Raw genomic sequence first — 24,903 nt, forward strand, 5'->3', positions numbered from 1 at the left:
ATGGTGGCTTACCGTTTTATCATCGAATAATTGCACCAAAGCGTGCTTAGCTTCTTTTCACAAGCCATTACTCCCGCGGGTCAATATAGGCTTTTGTCCTTCACCTGCTTGAAATAATAGTACATTACGATACAAGTGCGAAAAATAGGAAATTCGAAACGAGTGGCGATAAATTAAAACACGACCGAAGGGAGTGTTTTAAATCGACACGAGTTGCGAATTACCTATTCGCACATGTATCGTACAACGTTTTACAGTACATATGGCCCTTTAAATGTTCGACACAGTAACGTAATATGCTACTTCTCGCACTAGTGCTATAAAGTAGCCCCATATGTACTGTAAAATCTTTTTCGAACAATTGTGATGAAAAATATTTTTACACAATTTTCACCATCGTATCCAAAATTCCACTTACACCCCCCCCCCCCCCCCCCCCCCCCCTCGTTGCACAATGTACTATAAATATATCATGATTTGGAAAAAAATGTGCAATATTGAAACGTAACGGAACAAACCGTACGTCCGAACCTTCATACGATAAGAAATGTTTTATTAATTCGTTTAACTCGCGCACCGAGGGTTCCGTACTAACTTTCTCATTTTACTATAATCACGAAAGACATTTGACCAGAAGTATACTAAGCCTAATTGGGTACAGCGCCATCTATCGGGCAATTTGCCTAACTAATTTGCGCGAACTGTATGTATGTTGGTTTTTCAGGAATATTAAAAAAAAGCGGCCAAGTGCGAGTCGGACTCGCCCATGAAGGGTTCTAGATCTCATTCAAACCAATTTTCAGTGGAAGTTTGCATGGTAATGTAACTAATGTATATCATATATTTTTTTTAGATTTAACATTCTGTTATTTTAGAAGTTACAGGGGGGGGGACACATTTTTTCACTTTGGGAGTGTCTCTCGCGCAAACTATTCAGTTTAGAAAAAAATGATGTTAGAAACTTAAATATCATTTTTGAAGACCTATCCCTAGATACCCCACACGTATAGGTTTGACGAAAAAAATTTTTTTTTAAATTTTGTGACGTTTTAAAAAATAACTACTTACTAGATCTCGTTCAAACCAATTTTCGATGGAAGTTTGCATGGTAATGTATATCATTTTTTTTTTTGATTTTTCATTCTGTTATTTCAGAAGTTACGGGGGGGGGACACACATTTTACCACTTTGGAAGTGTCTCTCGCGCAAACTGCAAACTATTCAGTTTAGAAAAAAATGATAGGTTTGATGAAAAAAGATTTTTTGAGTTTCAGTTCTAGGTATGGGTAACCCCCAAAATGTATTGTTTTTTTTTTCTATTTTTGGGTAAAAATCTTAATGCGGTTCATAGAACACATCTACTTACCAAGTTTGAACAGTATAGCTCTTATAGTTTCGGAAAAAAGTGGCTGTGACATAATCGGACAGACAGACGGACATGACGAATCTATAAGGGTTCCGTTTTTTGCCATTTGGCTACGGAACTCTAAAAATTGCTCGAAGTAATGCCGAGCCGAACGGAGCCGAGAAAACCCGAACGCTCTAGTTTCCTCCCCCTGATTTAAATACGAGCGTAGCGAGTGGTTTGAAAAATGAAATCGTGAGCGTTGCGAGGGCTTCAAGGCACGAAGGTTAAACAAACATCACTAATCAACTCCAAACGAACGTTATTAAATATTGATCATTCAAAATCATGACGTAAAACTTAGTTCTACCAGGCAACATGAGATAACAAATCAAAATTTGCATCAGATTACTTTGCTTCTCTTGTGGATAAAATGCAGCTTTCTCGTCAGTTTTTGAAGAATAAAGAGAGCTTTTACACAGCGCCATCTTTCAATGAAACAACAATATTCAGTCATACATTTAATTGAATGAACTATTAAAACATTACATATGTATGAACAATAGGTACATTGTAAACTAGTAATATTATGGTAAAAATTTCGATAAGTCCATTATTTCACCAGAATTGTACATTTAACTTTATAACTTTTTTATTGTTCAGAGATATTATCTACATTGATCAATGATCATAATATATAATCTATTAAATATAAGTCACTAAACTAAGCTGAATCATTCATAAATTATAAGCCTTACAATAAAGCTTCTTTTAATAACATAGGTATCGTTAATTAGCAACCGACTTGTAATTACTTGTAACTAAAAATATACTGCTCAAAGAAAATAGGGGTCACGAAGATTTTTAACGTTACGTGAAAAGCACAACGTGAAAACAGGATGATTGGTGCCTTTTTGCCAAATTTAAATGTCAGATAGGTTAGATCGTTAACCCAGACCTCCAAAAATATTGTACCCACAGATTTTTTCGTCTTTTTAAAATTAATTTTGGTAAGTCCTTAAGAACTTACCTGTTTCAACTTTAATAAAAAAAAATGGAAGTGGTAAGGCCTATATTTTTATTGTTATATGTAATGTAAATCTTTATTACTTTTCAATATTAATTTTTAAAATCCGTGGGCCTAGATTTTTTGGTGGCCGGAAACGATAGCAAATTCCCCACCTTTTTTACATTTTACACAGCCTGTATTTTTCACTAAATATTCTGTATTTTTGAATAACTAAAACAATGCTTTAGTTATTATTAAGGCTGATAAAATTAAATAAGTAATTGACTACTTATTTAATTTTTATTATTTCTATCAGCCTTCAATAAACATTTTTCACAAATTTCAATGAACATGAAATTAGTTTCCCTGTAATGATCATAATTCTAAGTGGCCCCTATTTTCTTTTGAGTAAGGTAAGGTGGGAAAAGACCAAAGAGAATGTCAAAGGTGTATTGTCAAAGAAAACTTTGTAGCCACGTAAAATTACTGCCATCTCTCGACACGTGATTAAAACTTTTAGAACGCCATTTGACTTTGATCCTTATTATTTCACTGATATGTGTCTAAAATTGGCGCCATCTTAACGGACACAACCTAAAGGTTATGGCGCCATTGCTCGAAACGATGTCCTACTTTTCTTCCTTTGATCTATTAGATGGCCCCACTTTTTGACATTTAATTTTAACACATATCAGTGAAAGAATAAGGATCAAAGTCAAATGGCGTTCTAAAAGTTTTAATAATTTTTCGAAATATAGCAGTAAATTTATTGTGGCAACAAAGTTTTCTTTGACTATACCTCTATTTCAATTATCTTTTCGTAGGACGAACATAGTTTATTTTGCTCGGGGCAAGACAAACAGAATGATGATTCCATACAAGTGTTTGCCTTGCCCCGGTGATAGTCCTACGTCACCTTAGCTTAGTATATTAAAAATCAAAACAAATGCGTGGTTTTTAAATGCACCTCCTTCGATATCTTTTTGGATTTTTGAATTTGTTTGTCTTCTTTCTTCAGGTTTTAGGTGTGACGAAACATTTAAAAGGTACCATTAAACAATGAAACCTTTAATTACATAAATTGCTTTAAACATGTTTTGGAAATTAATTTTAAACCAGAGCCTTACATAATTGATTTGGATACAAACAATTACACTCAACTTACCATTGCATACTTAAATTATAAAATACTTTAGTTTCTTGTTTAATATTGGTCTAGAAATTCTAGAAACCGCTAATCATTTAAATAATGTTGATGATAATATAAGTGTATAATTTAATTGCTTTGAAATATATTTCTGAACATCTATTTGCCAGGGTAATAGTAACTGAGGAAAATGGGACAAATATAAAAATGTACACCGACTTTTTACAATAGGTACAGTACAGTAGATTTGCCTCATGGGTTGTATCCGTATCGTAAGAGTGAAAACCAAAAAGTATATATATGTTTTTAGTCACCTGCATTAATTTACGGGGTGAAAATATAGGTCATACTGAGCAATTTTTACTATGGGACCAACCCAGAAATCGTAAATTGGCTGTTTCATACATTTTAGCTGGTCTGATGTTGATATTTTGTATGGGAAAGTATTTTTTTGTAATCTGATTTTCACATTGTTCATCTTTATTTCCATTCGCCTCTTCTTATGCATTACCTATAACAACGTACATTAGTGAAAGTAACTATTAAGCAAAGATAATTGACTGTATTAGAGAGGTAAAGTCTAAGAAAAAAACGTGCCCCTTAGTTTGACATCCAAAACATGTTTTGCGGTCACTGAATTGTCAAACGTCAACTTTTGACAGAGTTTCCGCAAAATGTTTGGAGCTGTACAGCGCCATCTATCTCGTTTACCTGTTAAATTCGAAGCACGAAATTGTCTTAGATTATACACATCTTACTCAATCAATGTCATATTTGCTACTAAGTAAGGTAGTTCTATCAATATGCAAAAATTATAATCGAATAAGTAAACTAAGGCTACGATTTAATAATTTAAAAGAAAATGTAAATATACCTATCACTATATCCACTAATTTATCACATTCAAAAAGCAACCTTACCGTACCGCAGTAGAGTCGAAATTCGAACACAGTCTATATTTCTTCATTTATGGGTCGAAAATTGAGGGATATCTCATTTACTATAAAACGCGAAATGATTTCAAATAATTTAACTTATTAGCGGCAAAATAGGATCTATTGATTGTTCTGTTTTTTGTTGAGGTTTTTCTCTGCTTCAAAAACCCACCAATATTAATTTATCGACATTAGCCTATGTAGATCGTCCGCCGTTTCGTTGGGGATGTTTCAGCTAAAACGAACCTTACTATAACACAACAAAGTCTAAAATCGATTTATTTTTTCTTCAAGCTCCACAGTGGATCGAGAAAGTTGAGCGGGTCCTTCATGTCTCCGCTCTTAAGGCCGGGCGACTGTTTCATCTCCTCGAAGGATTCTCGGGAGAACTTGGTTCTCTGGGAGCCGGCGGGGGCGGGGGCGGGGGCGGGGCCCGGCGTGACGGGGGGCAACACGGACGCCCCGCTCGGGACGGAGATGGCTTCGCCGTTGAATGATGTGGTACCTGAGGAAGGAATGGTATAGTTAAAAATGTCAAATTATTAATGTTAAAAAAGTTTCCGCTAAAATATTAAGTTTTAAAATACATTTACTGACGACTGTACTTCCCGACAAAAATTTATTCGTCAAAACGAATAATATGAGTCCTATCTCGATAGGTTTACTAATATCAGTCATTGAAGAGTTTCGATACAGGCAAAGAGAATTTGAAACAGAGGTGGATTGTCAAAGTAAACTTTGTAGCCACAGTAAATTTACTGCCATCTTTTGACACTTGATTATAATATTTCCAATTCGCAAAAGTCTCCTTAGTTCTAAACTTAATAACGATTTTAATTCTGCTCACCAGAACAAAGGACCCCTTGCACGTAGAACAGCGCCGTCCTGTACGCGTCGGCGAGGAACTTGGTGTCCTCCAACACATCGGTTCGGTGCTTGTAGAGGTTCGCACACGCTGAGTCCAGAGTTTCTAAGAAAAAAAAAATTAATAAATGAAATCTGTTGTTTGCGATTAAGAGATAGCTAGCCCTTAACTTAGAACTTGTCGTTAAATGTCGAAGTGATGGAATACGGTGCTCATCAGCATTCGACACGATTAGGTACACGATCAGTTACACGACAGGCGGGCGTTCATAAATTTGGTCACATTCAATATATATGAACGCCCCCTCACAAGCGCTATATATAGCGCCAGTAACGCGCTCCGCCCGCCGCCCGTACCGTATTGAAGCCAGGCGCCACTGAGCTGATTACTGAGACGGTTCTCGAAGGTTTTTAATAGGATCTACACATGTACTCACCGCACAGCTACGACTATCCCGCTCGCACTTGGCACACGAGCGCTATAATCAGCGCCAGTAACGCGCTCCGCCCGCCGCCCGTACCGTATTGAAGCCAGGCGCCACTGAGTTGATTACTGAGACGGTTCTCGAAGGTTTCTGATAGGAGCTTGTGGACGAGGAGGATGAGAAAAGACTCTTATTATGCCAAGTGTGTGTAGTGTATGCCAAGTGTGTGTAGTGTATGCCAAGTGTGTGTAGTGTATGCCAAGGCACACGGGCTTAAGTACAACACGTCTAAGAGCGTGATGTTGGTTTTTAAGGCGGGTACCAAACGTTATCCACGCGTGCCGCCGGCTAAACTGGACAACACACCTCTTAGTATCGTTATAGTATTTTATGCAACAGTTGTATAAGAAGGGTCAAAAAAGGCGAGTGGCGTGGGTTACAATGTGAGCCGGAGCCGAAGGCGTAGGCGAACATTGTAAAGGAATACGCCACGAGAATTTTTTGACCTACTTATACAACGTTGCATACAATATTTTTCCTACGAGTCAACAAAAATAAATCTTAATTTAGGTAAACAAATTACAGCAAAAGTATATAGCCAAGACGCGCGAGCATACCTTGTTACGCGCCCGGCCCGCCCCGGGCCGCGGCCGGCCGGTCGGCGACACCTCCTCGTAACTCATGAGGCCCTGGTACTTGCTACTTGCTAAATTAATTTTTTGGACATTTTTTTCTCAATTTTGGCCACCGTAGCCTACGGAGACTAACAAGCAACGCTAAGCGGTCTTCGTAGTCTATGGGTGTTGCTATATTACGGGTGTCACATGCGTGTTTCTGACTTATGAAGTAATTATTTTTACTATGCAACCAAATGAATCTTTTGTAAGTTGGCATCAATGCACTTAGTTTAAAACTGTATTCGTTTTGGTTTTGTTAGGTTGGTAGCCATTAATCGCAGTAACGTTATAGCGTATAAAAGCACAAGAGCTTTTATGAGGAATAGACAATATAGACTTTTCTTGAAATCTTTTATGTATGTTCTTATATTCGTGTTAATGAATGCATAAATGACAGATAACAGTAGAGGAGTAGGAAAAAGAGTTTAAATACCTTGGACACTGGGTCACGGAGAGTCTGAGTGACGACAAAGATGTGGAGAGGGAGCGTAGGGCGCTCGCAGTAAGGAGCAATATGTTGATTCGTAGGTTCGCAAGGTGTACTAAAGAAGCTAAGGTTACCCTTTTTAAGGCGTATTGTCAATCGTTTTACACTTGCAGCCTATGGATTAACTACACACTACGGGCTCTCAGCGCCCTACGCGTCCAATATAATAATAGCTTTAGGATGCTGTTGGGGCTGCCGCGCCATTGCAGTGCATCGGGGATGTTTTGCGAGAGACGTACGGACGGCTTTCATGCCATAATCCGCAAGCGCGTTGCGTCCTTGGTGAGGCGCCTGCGCGGCAGCCCGAATAGCCTCCTTCAGACGGTAATAAGCTGCACAGGGCGTCTAACTGATTTATTAGTTTTTATCAATTGTCAATTGTATCAATGTTATTCGTTTTAATTTTTAATTTTATGTGTACAAGTAATTAAGTAAGTATTGTAATTTTAATGTATATTTGTTCTTATTAATTTATATTTTGTCTAGCTAATTTTATCAAAATTGCTATAATATTAATGATTGTGTAATTATGGATCGCATGTATCTGAAATAAAAGAATTTATTATTATTATTATACATTCCGGTTACAGTACATATCCAACTCACCGCACAGCTGCGGCTGTCCCGCTCGCACTTGGCACACGAGCGCTATAATCAGCGCCAGTAACGCGCTCCGCCCGCCGCCCGTACCGCATTGAAGCCAGGCGCCACTGAGTTGATTACTGAGACGGTTCTCGAAGGTTTCCGATAGGATCTTGTCCACGAGGAGGATTAGAGGGGAGCAGACGATTCTGTGAAGTGAAAATTGCCTATTATATTTGTAAAAGCAAGTCCGTTACTTGACGGAAGTATTGTAAATTAGGAATATATAATTTTAATAAGTGTTTTTGGCTTTATTAAGTGCAACTTACTTGGCAGGGAATACGCTGATCTGATAATGATTCACTTTATGCACAGTAGTCCCGTGAGCCACTGTAAGTTTCCGTTCAGTCCAATGTACAGTGCATGTGACGTCATCGAGCACCACCTTAACTCCGGGGAGGTCTAAGGACTGGCCCTTCGCCGTTGGCCAGTAGAATTTGCCTTGCATCTGTACAGAAACATCATTATTTGACTTATTTAAAGGTATTTAGAACCACTATACCTTAACTTTCGCCTTTTGAACACAAACTAAAGCATAAAAGGTAAAAGGCCTATTACTCCGTAAATGAGTTTATTAAGGAGTACAATAAGACCTGTTTTTTTTTACTTATGAATAAAAATATGAACATTCCATCTCTATGCAAATTGACATGTCAATTTTTATTTTATTCTATATTATACTTAGTTTATTGTGAATTGTATATTTAAATGACAAATGATATGATATGATATTTTTTCTGGTTCAAAATTATGCTTTAGACATAGGCAGTTTTTCAAGCCAGTTTTGTCGTGTATTTATAAATCTTTATCGTATTAAAAGTAAATGCAGTTTTAAAATAATTTATAATCACAAAATTAGTTCAATGGCTCGCAATTCGCTATGGAATGGAATATAACTGGGTTTATTGGGTTTAATAATAATGGAATATATAATATGGGTTTAGTGGGTTTAACAATAACAACAACAATTTTTTTAATCTTTCAGAAAATGTATTTACTGACCTCAATTTCGCTCAGCAAGCAAACGACGGAAGTGATTTTGTTTTCCAACACCGCCTTCCAGAAAACACTGTAATTCCTCTCTTCTGGCATCGCGGATATCACCAGGGGAATGCACCAGGGAGCCAGTTGCTAATAACCGAAAAATGTAGAAAAATAAGATACAGAATATTAAATGTATGAAAAACATTTGCTAGTGTAGGTAGGTCTAACCTAGACTAGGTTAATGCACTAGAAAAGTGGAAGGCTATTTTCATTAGCTGCCCTCAGTGCCGTTAAAAAGTTCCACCTGTATGTAAGTACCTTACCTTATAATAAGAAGCGTTGATGTACGCGTTCGCGTCACTCCTGAGCGTCAGTCGCGAGTCGTCGTAGGGCGCAATATTGCCACTCTTGTGTTGCTTCGCGATGTTCTTCGATCGCGTCATGTTTTCTTTACTCTGTACACAAACGTACAATATTAAGTTTAGATGATTGGACACACTGCTGCTATAAAGAGACGCTTGTCACGAGGAATATCGTACATTGACCCGTCTGTGAAAAAAAAATGTTCTGCCGCCAGAGTGCAGCACTAGCACCTATAGTAAACCATAGAGGAACTTATACGTACTGTGTTTATTTTTTAATAAATTTTCACAGATGTTAAACTAAATACACCAGTCATCATCAAATAAAGGATTTAATACAATAAAAACAGACATAACTTGGGAAACTCCACTACGGCGCCGCCATTGCCGCGATGCTCATCTGTCAGTCCTTGCCGCGCTATAGTGATGTGACCATATCCAATACCGATTGTAGGCTGCATTTGAGAAAGCCTCATCATCGGTTATCACAGAAATATAAATTATACTCGAAAATCTAAACTTAGTTATCTGCCTCTTAATCGCTCGAATATGCAAGAATGATGGAGGTTAGATAACGAAATTTCGAGTTTCTTGTTTCACTGTAGAGCCTCAGATTGTGGTAGTGGCGCCCTCTACGCAGAGTCTCGCGTAATATTCCCAATTATATTGCTGTCCCGCTCATGATGCCGGATGTCAATGAGCCAATATTATTGTGCGAGCGGGCTGGCGATAGGAATAATGTACGGAATTCCTCGAGCTAAGCGTCTCTTGTTTAGTTGAAAATTTACTAAAGGTAACAAAATATGAAATCTATATTCTTATCTTAATGTTTACTACATAAAAGGTGCTTTTCAGCAGATTTTTTTGCAATTTTCCAAAACAAACTTACTTAAGAGGGAAAGAGACAAAAAGAGAGAGAACGTTTTTCCACTTCTAAATATTTTCCATTCTCCATGATTTTTTAGTATCTTGACACAACGAATAACTACGTTTATAGGTTTTACTTTTCTTCAAAAGTTGCAAAAAAAAAGGAAATAGAAAAAGCTAAACCTATCAACCTAGAATATAATATGCTGAAGCGATCAAAATCAAAATGAATCGCTAAGATTTAGTTAGTGGAAAACGTTTTCTCCCCAAAATGAAACTTTATAAAATACTTTTTTTCACTAGGATCGCAAAACTATTCTTCCCTCTTAACTAGGGTATGTGCGGAAAAAAGTCATACGAGTAAAATGTATTGGTTCACATTCCACAACTCTTCTCTTCCCCCACAGACTATATGAAAATATTGATAGCAAGACACTCACTTGTATATCCTGGAACGACTTCCATTTAGAGTCCAAAAGCGTCAATCCACCTGGCGCTTTATTCGTCAACGAGTCGACCAAGGTCTGCAAATTCTTCACCTCCTGCGTAAAACTATTCAGCAAACTAGGATCCGAAAACAGGTCTCTTTTGGCTGGCCGTTGTATCACTTCTTCCTTTGGCACTGGCTTGGGGGTTGGTTCAACTTTAGGCGCTGGTAAAGGCTTTTTGATTGCGCTTTCTGATATTTGTGGTACTTTTATTTGAGGCATTAGTGGTTTTTGTTCAACTGAGAAATCTATGTCTGATAATAAGTCGAAAACGGAGGGCTCAGGGGCCGTTTCAGGTTCTTCTTTTATTGGTGTAGGTTCCTGAATTTCTTGTTCTGGTGGACTTTGGATCGGCTCTGGTTTTACCTCAAAAGTTGGCTGCTCTTTTTCTTCCTTGGGTGTCGTTACTGAAATAAAATGGATGTTAAAATAAAAGATATTTTTGATTTAAGTGATTTATTTCATAAAGAAACTGATAAATACATTGTTTTTGGTTTCAGCTATTTGCTTATTTAAATATAACAGTTGATATAGATTATACAGAGCCTAAAGAAGAAGTATAAGTAAGTAAGTAAGTAACCCGTAACCAATAGTGCCAATTATTTAACCCTTCGAACGCCACGACTGCACGGAATACACGAAGATTCATATTACTGTAACCGAGCACGTCAAGTGACGTCTTCGGTGGTCAAAGGGTTAAATGACTATTACATTGCATGATTTACTTACCTTTGTTATTACTAAAGGTGACATTAGTGTTGTACTGTTCCCCAGACTGCATATAAGTCGACTGATTCACATTGGCACCATAATTCGTGGTCGTTACTTCAGGATTCGACACCACCTTTTGTGACTGATTAGTATTAGTAATATATCCGTACGGCGTATTGTAATAAGTCTGATTATCGCTTTGCTGCGGCGTTTGAGGCGTCTCTGAAGGGGATTGAACAGTTTCACACGCCCCAGCGCTCGTGTAGACCCCTTGCGCGTTCCAATTTGGATCTTTAGGGTTTGACTGAGGTTCTATATTCGGTTGCACGTAGCTGGCATAAGAATTCTGCGAGCCGTAGTTGTAGTCGTAACCTCCTGTGCCTGGATTGAAGTTATAACCCGGATGGTTTTGGTAGGTATGTGCGTAGTTCACGTTCGCTGGGTCTTGGTAGAAGTTTGAAGTGGGTGTTGTCTCTGGGTTAGGGGTTGGGGTGTAGCTAGGCTCGTAAGTTTGGTAGTTAGGATAGTTCAACGCTTCGCCGGTGACATGGGACTTGATTGGTTGGTCGAAAGCGTCTATTTGGGATAGTACTGGGTTTGGTTCGGGAGGATTGTATGTAGACTCGATGGATACAGGGATATTTGTGACTGTGGTGGTGGAATAAGATGTGGTGTCGGCGTTCGTGTATACTGGGTAGCTTTGTGATGATGCGTCGTAGCCTGTTGTGAAGTTATATTGCTCTGAACTGTATGCAGAAACGTTAGGAGCAGAGTTAGGGGCGTAAGTAGAGCCCGTAGAATTTGGTGCGTAATTGGAAGCAGCAGAATTAGGAGCGTACGTAGAAGTCGCAGGGCTAGGAGCATACGAAGCAACGGAGGCAGGTGCGTACGAAGTAGCCGTAGAATTGGGTGCGAACGTGGAACCCGGATTGGGTGCGTACGTTGAAACAGCAGAATTGGGTGCGTATGTTGAAACGGCAGAATTGGGTGCGTACGTTGACGCAGAATTAGGAGCATATGGCACATCGCTGTATGGATAATTTAGAGTATTAAAATCAGTACTTTGCGTGGAATTAGTGTTTGAGTTATTCTGTTCAGCGTTACTATATGTCGCCATATTGGGCGTCGCTGCTTGAGGGTAGTTCACGCTATAATATGTTTGAGAATAATCGTTACCGAAATTCGGCGGTTGGTAATCTTTAGGCGCTGATACTTGCATTTGTGAGAAGTTAGCGCTCAAATCTTGTCCAGAATAATTCATTGATGGATTTTCAGGGATTGGTGCTATTTGATTTTGCCCGTACATATCGTAAATGTATGGTGCGTTAGTTTGGCTATTGCTTGGTACACTACTTGGCACGCTTTGGCTATTAGTAGGCATGTTAGCATTGGCTTGGCTGTGCATAGTGTAAGAGTTACTTTGTGAATCGGTTATTATAGTCCCGCTGTCTTGAGAGCCAGAATAGTAAGGGTTAGCATATGTTTGTGGGTTAGTCATTTGGTGGGAGAATTGAGGAGGGGTGTAGGCTGAATAATAAGGGTTTTCCTCGGGTTTTTCGTAGCCTTTGGTAGGGTAGGAGTAATTTGAGGGTGTGGAGTATGGTTCGGGTTCTTGGGTGTAGGGTGTGCCGTAGCGGGCGTACTGATTCGGCATCATTTGAGGCATGACCACACCGTCTGGCAGTTGCATTTGGGTTGGGTCGGTTGCTGCAAAAAGACAATTGTACTCCAATAGTCTAACATCAAGTCATACAGTATTTAAAGCCTGCTGCTAATATAATGAATTAAAATTTTTGGGTTGCATGATAAAAATTAAGAAAATTATGGGGCAGACTGTATATATTCTTACTCCCGCAAAAAGTTCTAAACGAATTTTGATCAAAATTCAACACACATACAGCTTGAACCCTGGAGTAAGATAAAGCTTTTTAACCTTTTCGACGCCGTTTCAAACACAAAAGCCGTCATTCGGACGCCACGTCACCGGAGTATCATAACTAAAATTGAACTTTATGCATGTGCACGTAGGTCTATGTTGCTATGTGGTCTGTGACGGATAAATCCGCCTTTGGCGTTGGACTTGCCGTTCGGATATATCCGTCGTTAGCATCGAAAAGGTTAACCCGAAATTCATCACCAATGAAATTCATCCATAGTGGAAAATCGGTCTGGAAGTACTATGTTGAAATAGCAGTCAGTGTATTACATACCTTCTGATCCAACAGGAGCTGGTCTCACGGATGTCGGGTATATCGACTCCGGGTAGTATGCTTCTGGTGGTAACGTATCTGGTTGACCTATAAAAGTAGAAATTACACACTGGTAATAAACTTTACTGGGCAGCAACTCAGGTTTCTTGCTATCCGTGAGGCAGGTGTCGAGAAGCAAAGAGCGAAATAATTCTTCGCTGAAGAGTTTTTTCTCTTAAATCATCATGATCTTACGTTTTGACTGACTTAGATCCGACTTTGAATGACTCTGACTTTGGAGGCCCGAAATAATACTTCAGTTGCAAGTGAAGATGGTTCTATATTCTACTCTATTCTATAGCCACCTGAACATCATAATCATGATCTTGCAATATGAACTGACCTGTTCCTTGAGGAGTCTTGGGCAGTTGTCTCTTCTTCATATAAGGCAAATAATCCTTCAGTTTGAGACCGGAACCCTCGCTTCGAGGCTCAACGCTGTCAGCTCTGTCCATTCTTGCCGGTGAAGACGGTACCGGGGTCGCCGCTGAAACAAACATTTCGGTGTTAAAAATTCATGTAGCTCAAACGCGTATTAGGGATAATATATGGACGAATCTGCAATATAAAAGAATACCTACCTACCTTTACTGTTAGGGACTTCCAAACTGGAGGTCGTGGGTCCAAAACCCCGGTTCATATAAGTTTGATTAGTGGAACTTGTACAATATAGCCCGTCCCAATGAAATTCATCCATAGTGGAAAATCGGTCTGGAAGTACTATGTTGAAATAGCAGTTAGTGTAGTAAGCGTTTCTCTCTCATCTTCCTAATGCATGTTTAATGTACTTGGCATGTTCCTCGCACCCTCGTGAGGAGCTAGTTAACGTTGTGGCTCAACTTCTTGCAGAACTCCAGGCCAGGCACTTGCAAGACAACCGCGTAAATAATAAACTCACCTTTACTACCCTTACTGTTCTTCGCAAGTAGTGATTCTCTCTCCTCCTCTTGAACTTGGCATGTTCCTCGCAGCCTCGTGAGCAGTTGGTTGACATTGTGGCTCAACTTCTTGTAGAACTCCAGGCCCTGACACTTGCAAGACAACCGCGTAAATACTAAACTCACCTTTACTACCCTTACTGTTCTTCGCAAGCAGTGATTCTCTCTCCTCCTCTTGAACTTGGCATGTTCCTCGCAGCCTCGTGAGCAGTTGGTTGACGTTGTGGCTCAACTTCTTGTAGAACTCCAGACCCTTCTGACACTTGCCGAGGAGCTCTCCGTACGTGTCGTAGGAGGTTATGAGGGCTGGGGAAGATATACTATATTATTCCAAGAAGGTAAGATAATTTGTAATTTTTAACTTTATCAATTCAATTATACACATACATAATTATTAAACTCGTTTTCCACCAGTTTGTCTAATTTTCAGTCAGGTCATTAGTGTTACTGTGTCTCATGAAGAAAAGGAAAGCTTAATTTTTATATTCCACAAGTATTCATAACGTGGCACCATACATACATTAAAAGGAGATATAAATACCGTTGATGATGCTCTCTCGCTTCCTCAGCAAGTCCGATAGCATACGTCTTGACTCTCCGTACGAAGCGTATAGAGAAGTTAGTCGATTGATGATATTCTCTTGGGCCGCGAGGTTAGTTTCTATTATTTTCACCTGAAACAAATCAAAACGTCAAGAGAATGTAGAATAGAATATTTTTTTATTGTATAACGGTACATACAAAGGTGGTCTTTTTTACATTATAAGTTTCAACAGTTGCCTGCTAGGGCGTACAATTTTCGCGTAGAATTAAACCTAATCGCTAATTATATTAGCGTAGAAATCGGATAAAGAAAATTTTACTATTGGTTATTTTAATGTTGGTTTAGAATCTGGGATGCGAATATTGTGAACTACGGACCCGCCCCGGTTTCACACGGGTTAGCAAATTAAACACCTAAACCTTCCTCAAGAATCAATCTATTGATATGAGGTGAAAACCGTATGAAAATCCGTTCAGTAGTTTTTGAATTTATCGCGAATATACAGACAGACAGTCGCGGCATGGATTTAGTTTTATAAGGTGTATTGGTAACTTCATCTGCCTCTATAACTTTATTTGTCCTTGTGTCCAATTTTGCGAGTTTTGTCCTAAGGTCACTTTTTTTGAGGGGCTACTGCGGAAACTCATCTTTCTCTTTTACTCCAATGAAGGCGTAATTAGAGAGACAGAGAAAGATCTACAAGACAATTTGTAAGGATCTGTTTTCGCAGTTAAAGTTCTGCTTCGTTTTCCGGGTTCCGTTGTTGTGAATGCTAATTTTCCTAGGGTTCGTGAAGGTAACTCTGTGCTAAAGTGGCGTGATGTTATTAATTTATTATTTCTGACAATTTGTTTGACAGATCATTGATCGTTTGAAGAGTATACCTACCTACATACTGAAAGGTTCCTCGCTTGCTCAATGCTAAATAAAGACTGACCGTCGGATGTGGCCTATTTGCCTTTTTCAATGTTTTACATCACTCGATTGTCTTAGAAGTATGCCTCTTTATGCAGAAGTGCTTATAAGCTCAACTTTTAACAAGCAGAAATGTCTGCGAACGATGCAATTAAGCTTAGAATACATTTAAAAGTGGAAAAATTATTGCCTTGGGAGACAAATAAAAATACTGCATCATGACTTGAACTCACGGCATCTGGATCGATACTCCAGCGCTCTGCCATCTGAGCGACCAAGACCTCATCCATAGCCAGCAAATTTTCCCACCATATGGGTCTAGGGGACCCTAACGACATCTACCGTAAGAACGTTACATTTAGACGGCTACCGGAGTTCCAAGTCATATTGGAAATTCAACAGTTACGATTCATAGTTCGATCAATTCGCAGTTTTTTACAAGCTTTTATTTAACTTGCCCTGTTAGTATGTATGGGACAAATCTTGCAAGTTAAATTTGACCCACTTCCCGGTTTCCGATGAAGCTGAAAATTTGCATACATATGTAAGTCGGGTGACAATGCAATATTATGGTACCATCGAGCTGACCTAATGATGGAGACAGGAGGTGGACATAGGAACTCTGTGATAAAACAACGCAACCTAATTGTGTTTGGGGTTTTTAGAATTGTCTCGATGATTAGTTGCCTGTGGAAAAAAGAACAGTCAGCGATAAAAGCTTGCACCAAAAATGATTTTTTTGCCATAAACTTATTCCACTTTTAATTTATTCTATGCCTTAGCGAACTCGGCGCCATCGAATGAAATTTTTGTTCCCCTTTGAATCCCCGAAATAATATTTAACAAACACAAAAAAAAAAGACAAAAAAAAGAAAAAAAAAGCATACTGGCAGAATTTTGCTTATAGGTTTTTTACGGTTGAATGCCAAGACGTGCCATAATTTGACGTTTAAAGACAAAAGAAGGTTGCCTTACAGGCCTAGGTGTGTAAGGCTGTATGAAATTCCTTTACATATCATCTTCACTCATCACACCTGATATGTAGTATTTCCGGACCTAATTTGAAGTAAGTCATGTCAACATTTCATTACAAGTTTGAGAAAATATACCTGAGCGTCATGCTTGGCGAGCTCCTGCCCGAACAGCTGGTCCCTGGGCTCGGCGGCGCGCGCCAGCAGCGCCGCCGTGACGTCGTCGGCGGCCACGGCGGCGCGCAGCGCGCTCACCAGCTGGTCGCGCTGGGCCTGCATGTGGCGCGCTTTGCCGACCACGCGACGCATTTCGGCCATAGCTTCGCGGTCTAGGCCCTCTGTCAATAAACAAATACAAATACGTTTATTTCATTACTTTTTACAGCAGTGCATAGGTACAAATATGTATTAGGTAGGTAAGTAGTCCATCTTAGGTACAAAGTGTAGGTATAAGTATTTATCTCAACAATGTGCAACAATTTGATTGTGTAAGTAATGAAAAAGGTGCGAGCACAGCTTGCTGGATTTAAACCCGCCCTTGGTCAGCTAATTGAAGAGGTATCGGTATAATTTAGCGAATTGTGCAATTGACATAAAAAAATGAGAACATTTAGTAGGTAACAAGAGTTTTTACGGAGTATGCACTGCCCTATGCACTGGAACAGAATAATAAATAACATGTATTGTGTATCATGGAGTTAGTAATTACCTAAAAGTTAACTTTATGAACGCATCCCTCACCGGGCTGGTAACGTGTATATCCTGGAATTCCTTTTGATCATTCATATACAACTTTTTAAGCCTAGATTTGAACTGTTCGATACTCTTAGCCTCGCGCACAGGTGGGGGGATATCATGCCAACACTTAGTGGCGGCGTAGCGGAATGACCCTCTGAACGCAGCCGCGCGATACTCGGGCGGTACCAGCAGCAGCGCGTGGAGGGCACGGCTAAACACATGGTTTAATTTTTTATTTGTCTAATCTTTATTGCAGAATCCTTTCTGCAATAAATCTTAACGTACAAAATGCGTCCGTTACTCCCTTGTTTACTTTTAAGTATTTACATGAAATGACAGTTTTGAATGACTCACGGTTAGTTTCACTAGACTTAAATTTGTCGATTTAAGTCTACTGAAAAGTTACCCGTGAACAAGATGCATGTAATTGCGTCGAAATATCGGGAGCTCAAAAACAATACAAAAGGTAATCACGGTTCATATCTCGATCGATTTAAGTTTATTTGAAGTGTTTTTATGACATTAGAAGTTTACGTGCAGACTAGGCGCTTGCTAGGAAGCGGTCATCATTGATCATGGACATTAGCATCATCAGAATCTTGATGAACTTCCAGAACCCTAAATACTCGCTTCATGGAGGACCCTATGTCATAGCACAAAGGAAACACATTTATTCTTCAAGTTACAGGTTCTATACTCGTTTCACGGAGAACCCATGTTATTATGTTATACATGTTATTAATGCACAAAGAAAACACATTTATCAACAATTTCCTACACGAAACGAGGGTGATGCACTCTTGTTCGTGGTCTGTTTAATTTTATTTATATAAATAAGAACTGTGTAAAATCTTATTTGTAATAGTGAATCTTATTTGTAAAAAAACGGCAATAACACTGTCAAAGTAACTTACCAATATTGTCGATAGTAGGAATCCTACTCTGCAGTGGCAGCATGGTTCCATTTTTATCACTTGTCACTATGCCCGTCACTTTCGCACTTACATACTTGTTAGAACATGACAGGCATGGTGACAAATGATAAAGAGCCGACCATCTTAGCCCTACTGCAGTACATCTAATGGCACCGCCAACTGCCTCAGATTAGCTATATGCAGCGTCATAGCTTTATGCAGCACTTGGTTGGACTCGTTGGTTCTCGCGTGGGCCTCTTTATATTTGTGGAACTCTATACACTTACCAATATTTTCTATAGTAGGAATCCTACTCTGTAGTACATCTAATGGCACCGCCAACTGCCTCAGATTAGCTATATGCAGCACTTGGTTGGACTCGTTGGTTCCCGCGTGGCTCTCTTTATATTTGTGGAACTCTATATACTTACCAATATTGTCGATAGTAGGAATCCTACTCTGCAGCACATCTAATGGCACCGCCAACTGCCTCAGATTAGCTATATGCAGCGTCATAGCTTTATGCAGCACTTGGTTAGACTCGTTAGTTCTCGCATGGGCCTCCTGGTATTTGTGGAACTCTCTTGATAGTTCGGTTTGTACTATGGAGGGTGGGCGTGGTCCCATGACTTTTTGGAATTCTTTTTCTTTCATTGTTTCTTCCTGGAATTCAAAGAAATATTTGAGGACTAATGGAATTACAATCAGTGTCAATAATAGCAAATAAGCCTATGCGTCAAAATTACCTACTATTTTCTAATAGCATTACAAAAATAGATATGTCTCTTCTACATATATGTGAATAAACTAGTGTGGCAGATAGGGCATTAAAGCCGCGAAGATCTCCTCTTTGCTTGTTATCTCCCTAAGTGTCTATAAAAAGTCCCCTATTATTATTAAGATTAGAGAACACTACACTGCTTACGACCCAACATGCCTTTGGCCGGTTTTTTTTTTTATTTGCCTAAATATATACCTGGATGAGAGTCTTGATTTCTGCGAGCGAGTTCTCGACGTCGCTGATGATCTCAGCGAGATTGTTCATGGAATCAACCAACGTTTGTATGACCTCGGTCTTGGCGTTCATGGCTGCACATCTGTCCACTATCTCTTGAGGTATCCTGTTGGAATACATAATCTTGAGTTGAGAGCGAAAAAATTCAAAGGTGTATGTGAATTCCCCAATCCGCATTGGGCTAGCGTGGGGACTATAGGCCGAGCCCTCTCGCACATGAGAGGCCTGTGCCCAGCAGTGGGACGTATATAGGCTGAATTATTATTTTATTATTAGTATTATTTGTAAAATAGTAATAAACACTTAATTAACGAGTTTCGTACATTAACCCGCGTGTTCCTATCTCCATCGTATGCGCATTAATTATATTGCTTTCCCGCTCGCACACTGTGTCATTGACAGCCGGCATCATAGGCGGGACAGCAATAAAATTACGCGCCTGTGATAGAGATAGAAACAGTTCGGTCAATGTAGGAACCTCTTTGTGACGTGACCATGTCGAATGCGTATTCATTGATTATTTCTATAATTTTACTTTCGTGAGCTGAGTATTATGTTGCGTGCAAGTGCTTTTAAGATCTATTGTAATATCATCAAAAAAATAAATCGTCATAAATATACGTGTTACACCAGCCACTGAAAGTGGGGTGGGTCCACGTTGTATAGGTCATACTAAGCACCTTTTACTATTGGGCCAGCTCCGAAATCGCGAAAAAAGAATACTCTCTCATACATTTTGGCTGGCTGATGTTGATATCTTGTGGAGTCAATTTTTTTATCGCGATTTCGGGGTGGGTCTCATAGTAAAAGTTGCTCAGTATTACCTGTACACAGTATACAACACACGTTGTATAGGACACACCCACCCCACTTTCAGTGGATGATGAAACACGTTGTATACCTGATGATAGCATTCAAGTTTTGTCGATTTACGATTGCTATATCATAATGTTGTCAGTCTAAGAGAGAAAATAGGCTAATGACCTCAAAGTATATACTCTCAGATAAGTTAGCAATATCATTATCATTTGCTATCGGCATCCAAACAAAAAACCCGCCGTTTACGTGTGATTCACTGATCCAATATATTGCGCCGTGAGACTGAAACCTTACAAGAGAGATTGCGAGGAAACTTACTCATTTGACTAAGTAATTTGTAGATGTGATAATCAAATTATATGAGGAAAATATTTGCTATTTGCTGGCTAGTTTCGTTTTTATCATTATGAACCTCAGATCACAAAATGTTTGACATAGTTAGGATAAAGACGCAAAATAAAGATATAGAAAACATATTAAGAATTTACAGCTTATAATTATTGTTATGTTTTACAAAACAAACATATTCAAGTGTTTGGTACTTTAACAAAAATCCCACTTTTTACAGTAGGTACCTAAATAAATAGATGTGTTAATATGCATAAGGAAAAAATCGCACACACAATCGTATATAAGCAAATATCACTAGAAAGCCGTATTGACAATCCATTTTAGAAATATGTCTTACATAGTTTTTAATCTGAAAAAGTCTTTCTATTATCAAGCCCCCTTATTATATCGTGGAGAGTATATTCCAAGTATCGACATTTTTAAGTTATCGTTGTTTGACTGTTGACTCTTTCTTTAGACATAACATTAGCAGGAAGGCATCTATACAGTGCCTTGTTCACTGACCTGCCCACAGAGGCAAAGATTAAAATCACACGACATATACCTAGCTCATGAGCACTGTCCAAACTTTCTACTCACTTTTGATCAGAATACAACACTTCTATCTGATCAAGCCCTGTGTTCTTGCACTTCACCGACCACTTTGCAAAGCAACTTGGGGTTTTTTTTTCAGACCATAATGCCTTGTGCTTGCCAGTGCCCACCCAGTCGGAATATTTAAACAATACAGGATTAAAAGACAATTTCTACTTACTTTTGATCTGAATCCAGCAATTCTAACTGATCAAGCTGAAATGAGGACATGAACAATGTAAGCTCAATGTTCTTGGCTTCCACTTGGCCAAGTGGGGCAAGTGGTTACTCGGCGGAGCAACTTGGCTTTATCTTTAGACAAAGGATGCCTTGTGGCCAATCAATACTCACCTATTATAGTCTGAATATTTGAGGTTAAAAGGCTATCTACTCACTTTTGATCGGAATCCAGCACCTCCAACTGATCAAGCTGCAGTGATGACATGAACTCAGTAAGCTCAGTGTTCTTGGCTTCAACTTGGCCGACCACTTGACGTAGCAACTTGGCCTTTTCTTCTGAGTAGACAGAGGAAGCCTCGTGAGCGCCCATTGGGATCAGGCGCGAGAATATATCTGGACCTGACACCTGTGTTAAACACAAATAAACAACTTTAATCACACCCAATCAACTTTTCTTCTTTATATACACAAACCCAAACACACATAACAAACCCAATCAAAGCCATCAAATATGACACCTACTGAGGTAATAAAACTTGGTCCATCTTGATGATATTTCAATAATGTAGGTACCAATCATTATCAAATGACGCAAAAGACTGTCATATTTTTGCACAAAAAAAATTAAAAGGCAACCTTCTTTACTGTAACATTTCATTTGAAAAAAAAAATCACTTTCACCAATTTATTCAAAGCAAAAAAGGCTTTAATATTTTTATCGAATTCTTTCTAATGCTACATACCTCAGGATCATTCAAATTGACCGGCAAAGCCTTAACTAAGCACACCGGCTTCATATCCATAAGCAAATCCTTGTCTGGCACTTCCTCGTGGTATATAAACTCATTCTCATTCTTTGCCGCTTTCCTCTTGCCCTCCACCACGTCGTTGGTGAATGTGAGGGCTTCCTTCGTGACCTGGACGGGTTCTACGTATTTGGCGAGCTTCTGGGCTTCGGTTAGCTTGTCCACGGCGAGCTGGTAGAAGGCTACGCGTTCGCCCATCTTCTGTTGTTCTTCAGCATTCATTCCTTGAGATGGAGAAAGTGACAATTTTATAATAACTTAAATATAATAACTTAAAAATTAAGCTTATTGCTTTAAGATTGATGGTTGTCTGCGTTTACTTCTTATCTGCGTGTGGTACTATTTTCTTTTATTGTGTGTAATAACAATTATTGTTATCACTGCTATGTCATCTGATCAAACTAATGGATGTTAATTAGTAAGTAAATAATGTATACAGAAAAGTTTATTATTTACAGAAGTTCATTATTTACATGCATATTTAATGAAATATTTATTAAACTATAGTTCGTTTTTTAGCATTAGGTAAAAATCTTGAAATGTCTTTTTATTAAAAAACGCTTTTTATAAATCAGTAACTATTACTTATGAAAGCAAAAGAATGTAAATTATCGTAAATGATTTATAATTTGTCACTTATTTTTAATACAGTTTATCAATAAAAAATCGCTTACTTTCTTTCTAATGCCAAAATTGACTATAATAAGACTTATCTTTATATACACAGAGAACTCAGATCTTATCTATCATTTTAGAGAAATGGAAACAGAAGTTATGACTAACTGATGTTGGTGCATTTTACAAATGTGAAATGTATATTTATACTTACCTTGATATAAGCACACAATACAGCCAATATAAGATGATTTGAACGACAGGAACCGATGCCAGAAGTTGTAGAGCTTGCCACCAATTATTTCATGGACATTTTCAGAGCCAGTTGATGCTCCGAGGTGGTTCAGGCAGTTGCGGTAGAAAAACATCACCTGGGTTGCCACAGCACCTGATACATTTACAAATTTCTAAGTTGTTGGTGTAATGTATTACATACATATACATAGAATTAATGTTTATAGAGTCTATTAAAAATTTACTTTACATTTATATGGAAGCAATTCTTATTCATGAATTATTAAATTATGTATCCAATGGGATATCATCACTACTTTGAATAAATCTCATATCTCTCACTGCTACTCAAAGCTGAAACACAGCAACTCTGAATACATCCCATATATAGTTACCACAGTTTTTATTTAGATTGTTAGAACAAGATACAAGTATAAAAAAATAAAAAAATACTTGTGTCATTCAAGCCTCAAGGTGTAAATGTTAAATAGTGAGTTTGGATTTCATATTCAACCATTTTATAGAAATCAAATACAACTATCAAGACACAACTCTTTCGCTTTATCTGCATTTTATCAGTCGTTATTTAGAACAAAAATAAAAACAGGTGAATTAATGAATCAGTACTTCCCAAATTATAATTTTGGTGTTGCATACAAAGACTAACATCAGACAGGAGTAAGTGAAAGCATATCTGTAACCCCACAATTACAAAAGTCAAAGAATACAGAGCTACCAAGATCTTACCTATAACACTAGGTTTCCTAGTGTCCTGAATACTCTTTTCAAGTATGCACTCTTGCGCTTGAGCAAAGCAGATCTCTTGCAGCAATGTCATCATTTCCGGTGACACATCTATCCCTGTTGGCTGTGGATACTGTTCCTTCACCAGTTGGAAAGCCCATGCCGCATTTTGGAAGTGAGTACATGCTGCTTTTAGACTTTCTGGAGATGTGCGAGGCTCTGAAGCCCCAAGCTGGGTGTGCAGAGCCCCAATGTTGTGTAAGATACAGGCCATTTCAAAACGAATATCTGCTAGGGGACTGCTCATGTTTGCATAAAGGTCTTTCCTGTAGGACAAAAAGGTAGGCATTTTAAAACAACAGCAAATATTTGTTTAGTTGCTCTGTTTATTTCTGTTTGTATAACTGTGTTTGGGATCTTGTTTTCTTAATAAGGCTAGATATACAATGTTAACACACATAACAACGTGTTGTTCTTGCCTACAATTCACATAAAATCGTCTAGAAAAATCAGTGAGTCATTGTCCTTGTAAACAACTTAATAAACGTATCTAGATCAAAACTGAATTTACCAGGCAAATGTACAAGCTGCTGGTTGTCCTTTAGCCATCGGAAACCTGCTCTGGATGGCTCTGAGTTGGCAGAAATATCTGTATAGCGCGCCCAGACCTGCTGCGTCAATAGAAGGCCTCACGGCGGACGACCGCAGGCTTTCCAGCTGATGCATCTCATTGCTATAGCTCTCAGGGTCTTCCCTGTATGCGTCCGCAATGTACTGAAACGATCAATCATCCGTGAAAACAAAGAAATGTATCTAGAAAGCACTTATCACTACAATTACACTTCACACTGACCTGCTTAAGTTTTGGCCCAAAGTGTGTGGTCTCCGGACTCACTTTAAGCTCGAAACTCAACAACGGCAACTTGGGCACCGCCTCCATTGTTTACAGGATTGTTATCTGGCTGATTACATGAAAATCACTTTGAAAACAATTTCATCACAAATTAGTTTAGAGCTGTCATTTTTTTGTTTGATTGATTTAGGACTGAACTGAATGAATGGCTTGAATGATTGAGTTGATTGGGTCAGCCCCAGCCCGGTCACAAGATTTTTTCTTTCAATCGTCTTTCAATATATTAATTATCTGTGGTACTGTATATTAATATTTTGGCATAGTGTTATAGTTCAATAAACCAGTTTTTCGTAACTCATATTTAGAAAGAAGTTATATATAGTTGGTCAAACCAATTTGTCAGTAAATAAGAACAAAAAAACTATACTCATCCTTTTCTTTTGGATGCTAATACTAGTGTAAGACAAATATAGTATGACTCCCTGTCTATGTTTGAAATGA

At 38.6% G+C, this 24,903-nt stretch overlaps 1 protein-coding gene across 1 annotated transcript; it reads right to left on the reverse strand.

Annotated features, from left to right (window-relative positions):
- Positions 1-1,853: 1,853 nt before the first annotated feature.
- LOC133518103 (tyrosine-protein phosphatase non-receptor type 23) lies at positions 1,854-24,595 on the reverse strand. Its single transcript, XM_061851685.1, has 21 exons — positions 24,403-24,595; positions 24,121-24,323; positions 23,553-23,875; positions 22,786-22,959; positions 21,894-22,180; positions 21,366-21,556; positions 19,189-19,333; positions 18,644-18,875; positions 16,699-16,898; positions 14,672-14,804; positions 14,257-14,436; positions 13,536-13,679; positions 13,154-13,240; positions 10,962-12,650; positions 10,185-10,639; positions 8,839-8,970; positions 8,534-8,662; positions 7,801-7,979; positions 7,496-7,680; positions 5,284-5,406; positions 1,854-4,941 (listed from the first exon to the last, which is right to left on the reverse strand). Exons 1-21 carry the CDS (start codon positions 24,487-24,489, stop codon positions 4,715-4,717), a joined length of 5,505 nt encoding a protein of 1,834 aa, XP_061707669.1. The 5' UTR covers positions 24,490-24,595; the 3' UTR covers positions 1,854-4,714.
- Positions 24,596-24,903: the final 308 nt, after the last annotated feature.

This window comes from Cydia pomonella, chromosome 5, assembly GCF_033807575.1.
Source record: "Cydia pomonella isolate Wapato2018A chromosome 5, ilCydPomo1, whole genome shotgun sequence".
Lineage (NCBI taxonomy): Eukaryota > Metazoa > Arthropoda > Insecta > Lepidoptera > Tortricidae > Cydia > Cydia pomonella.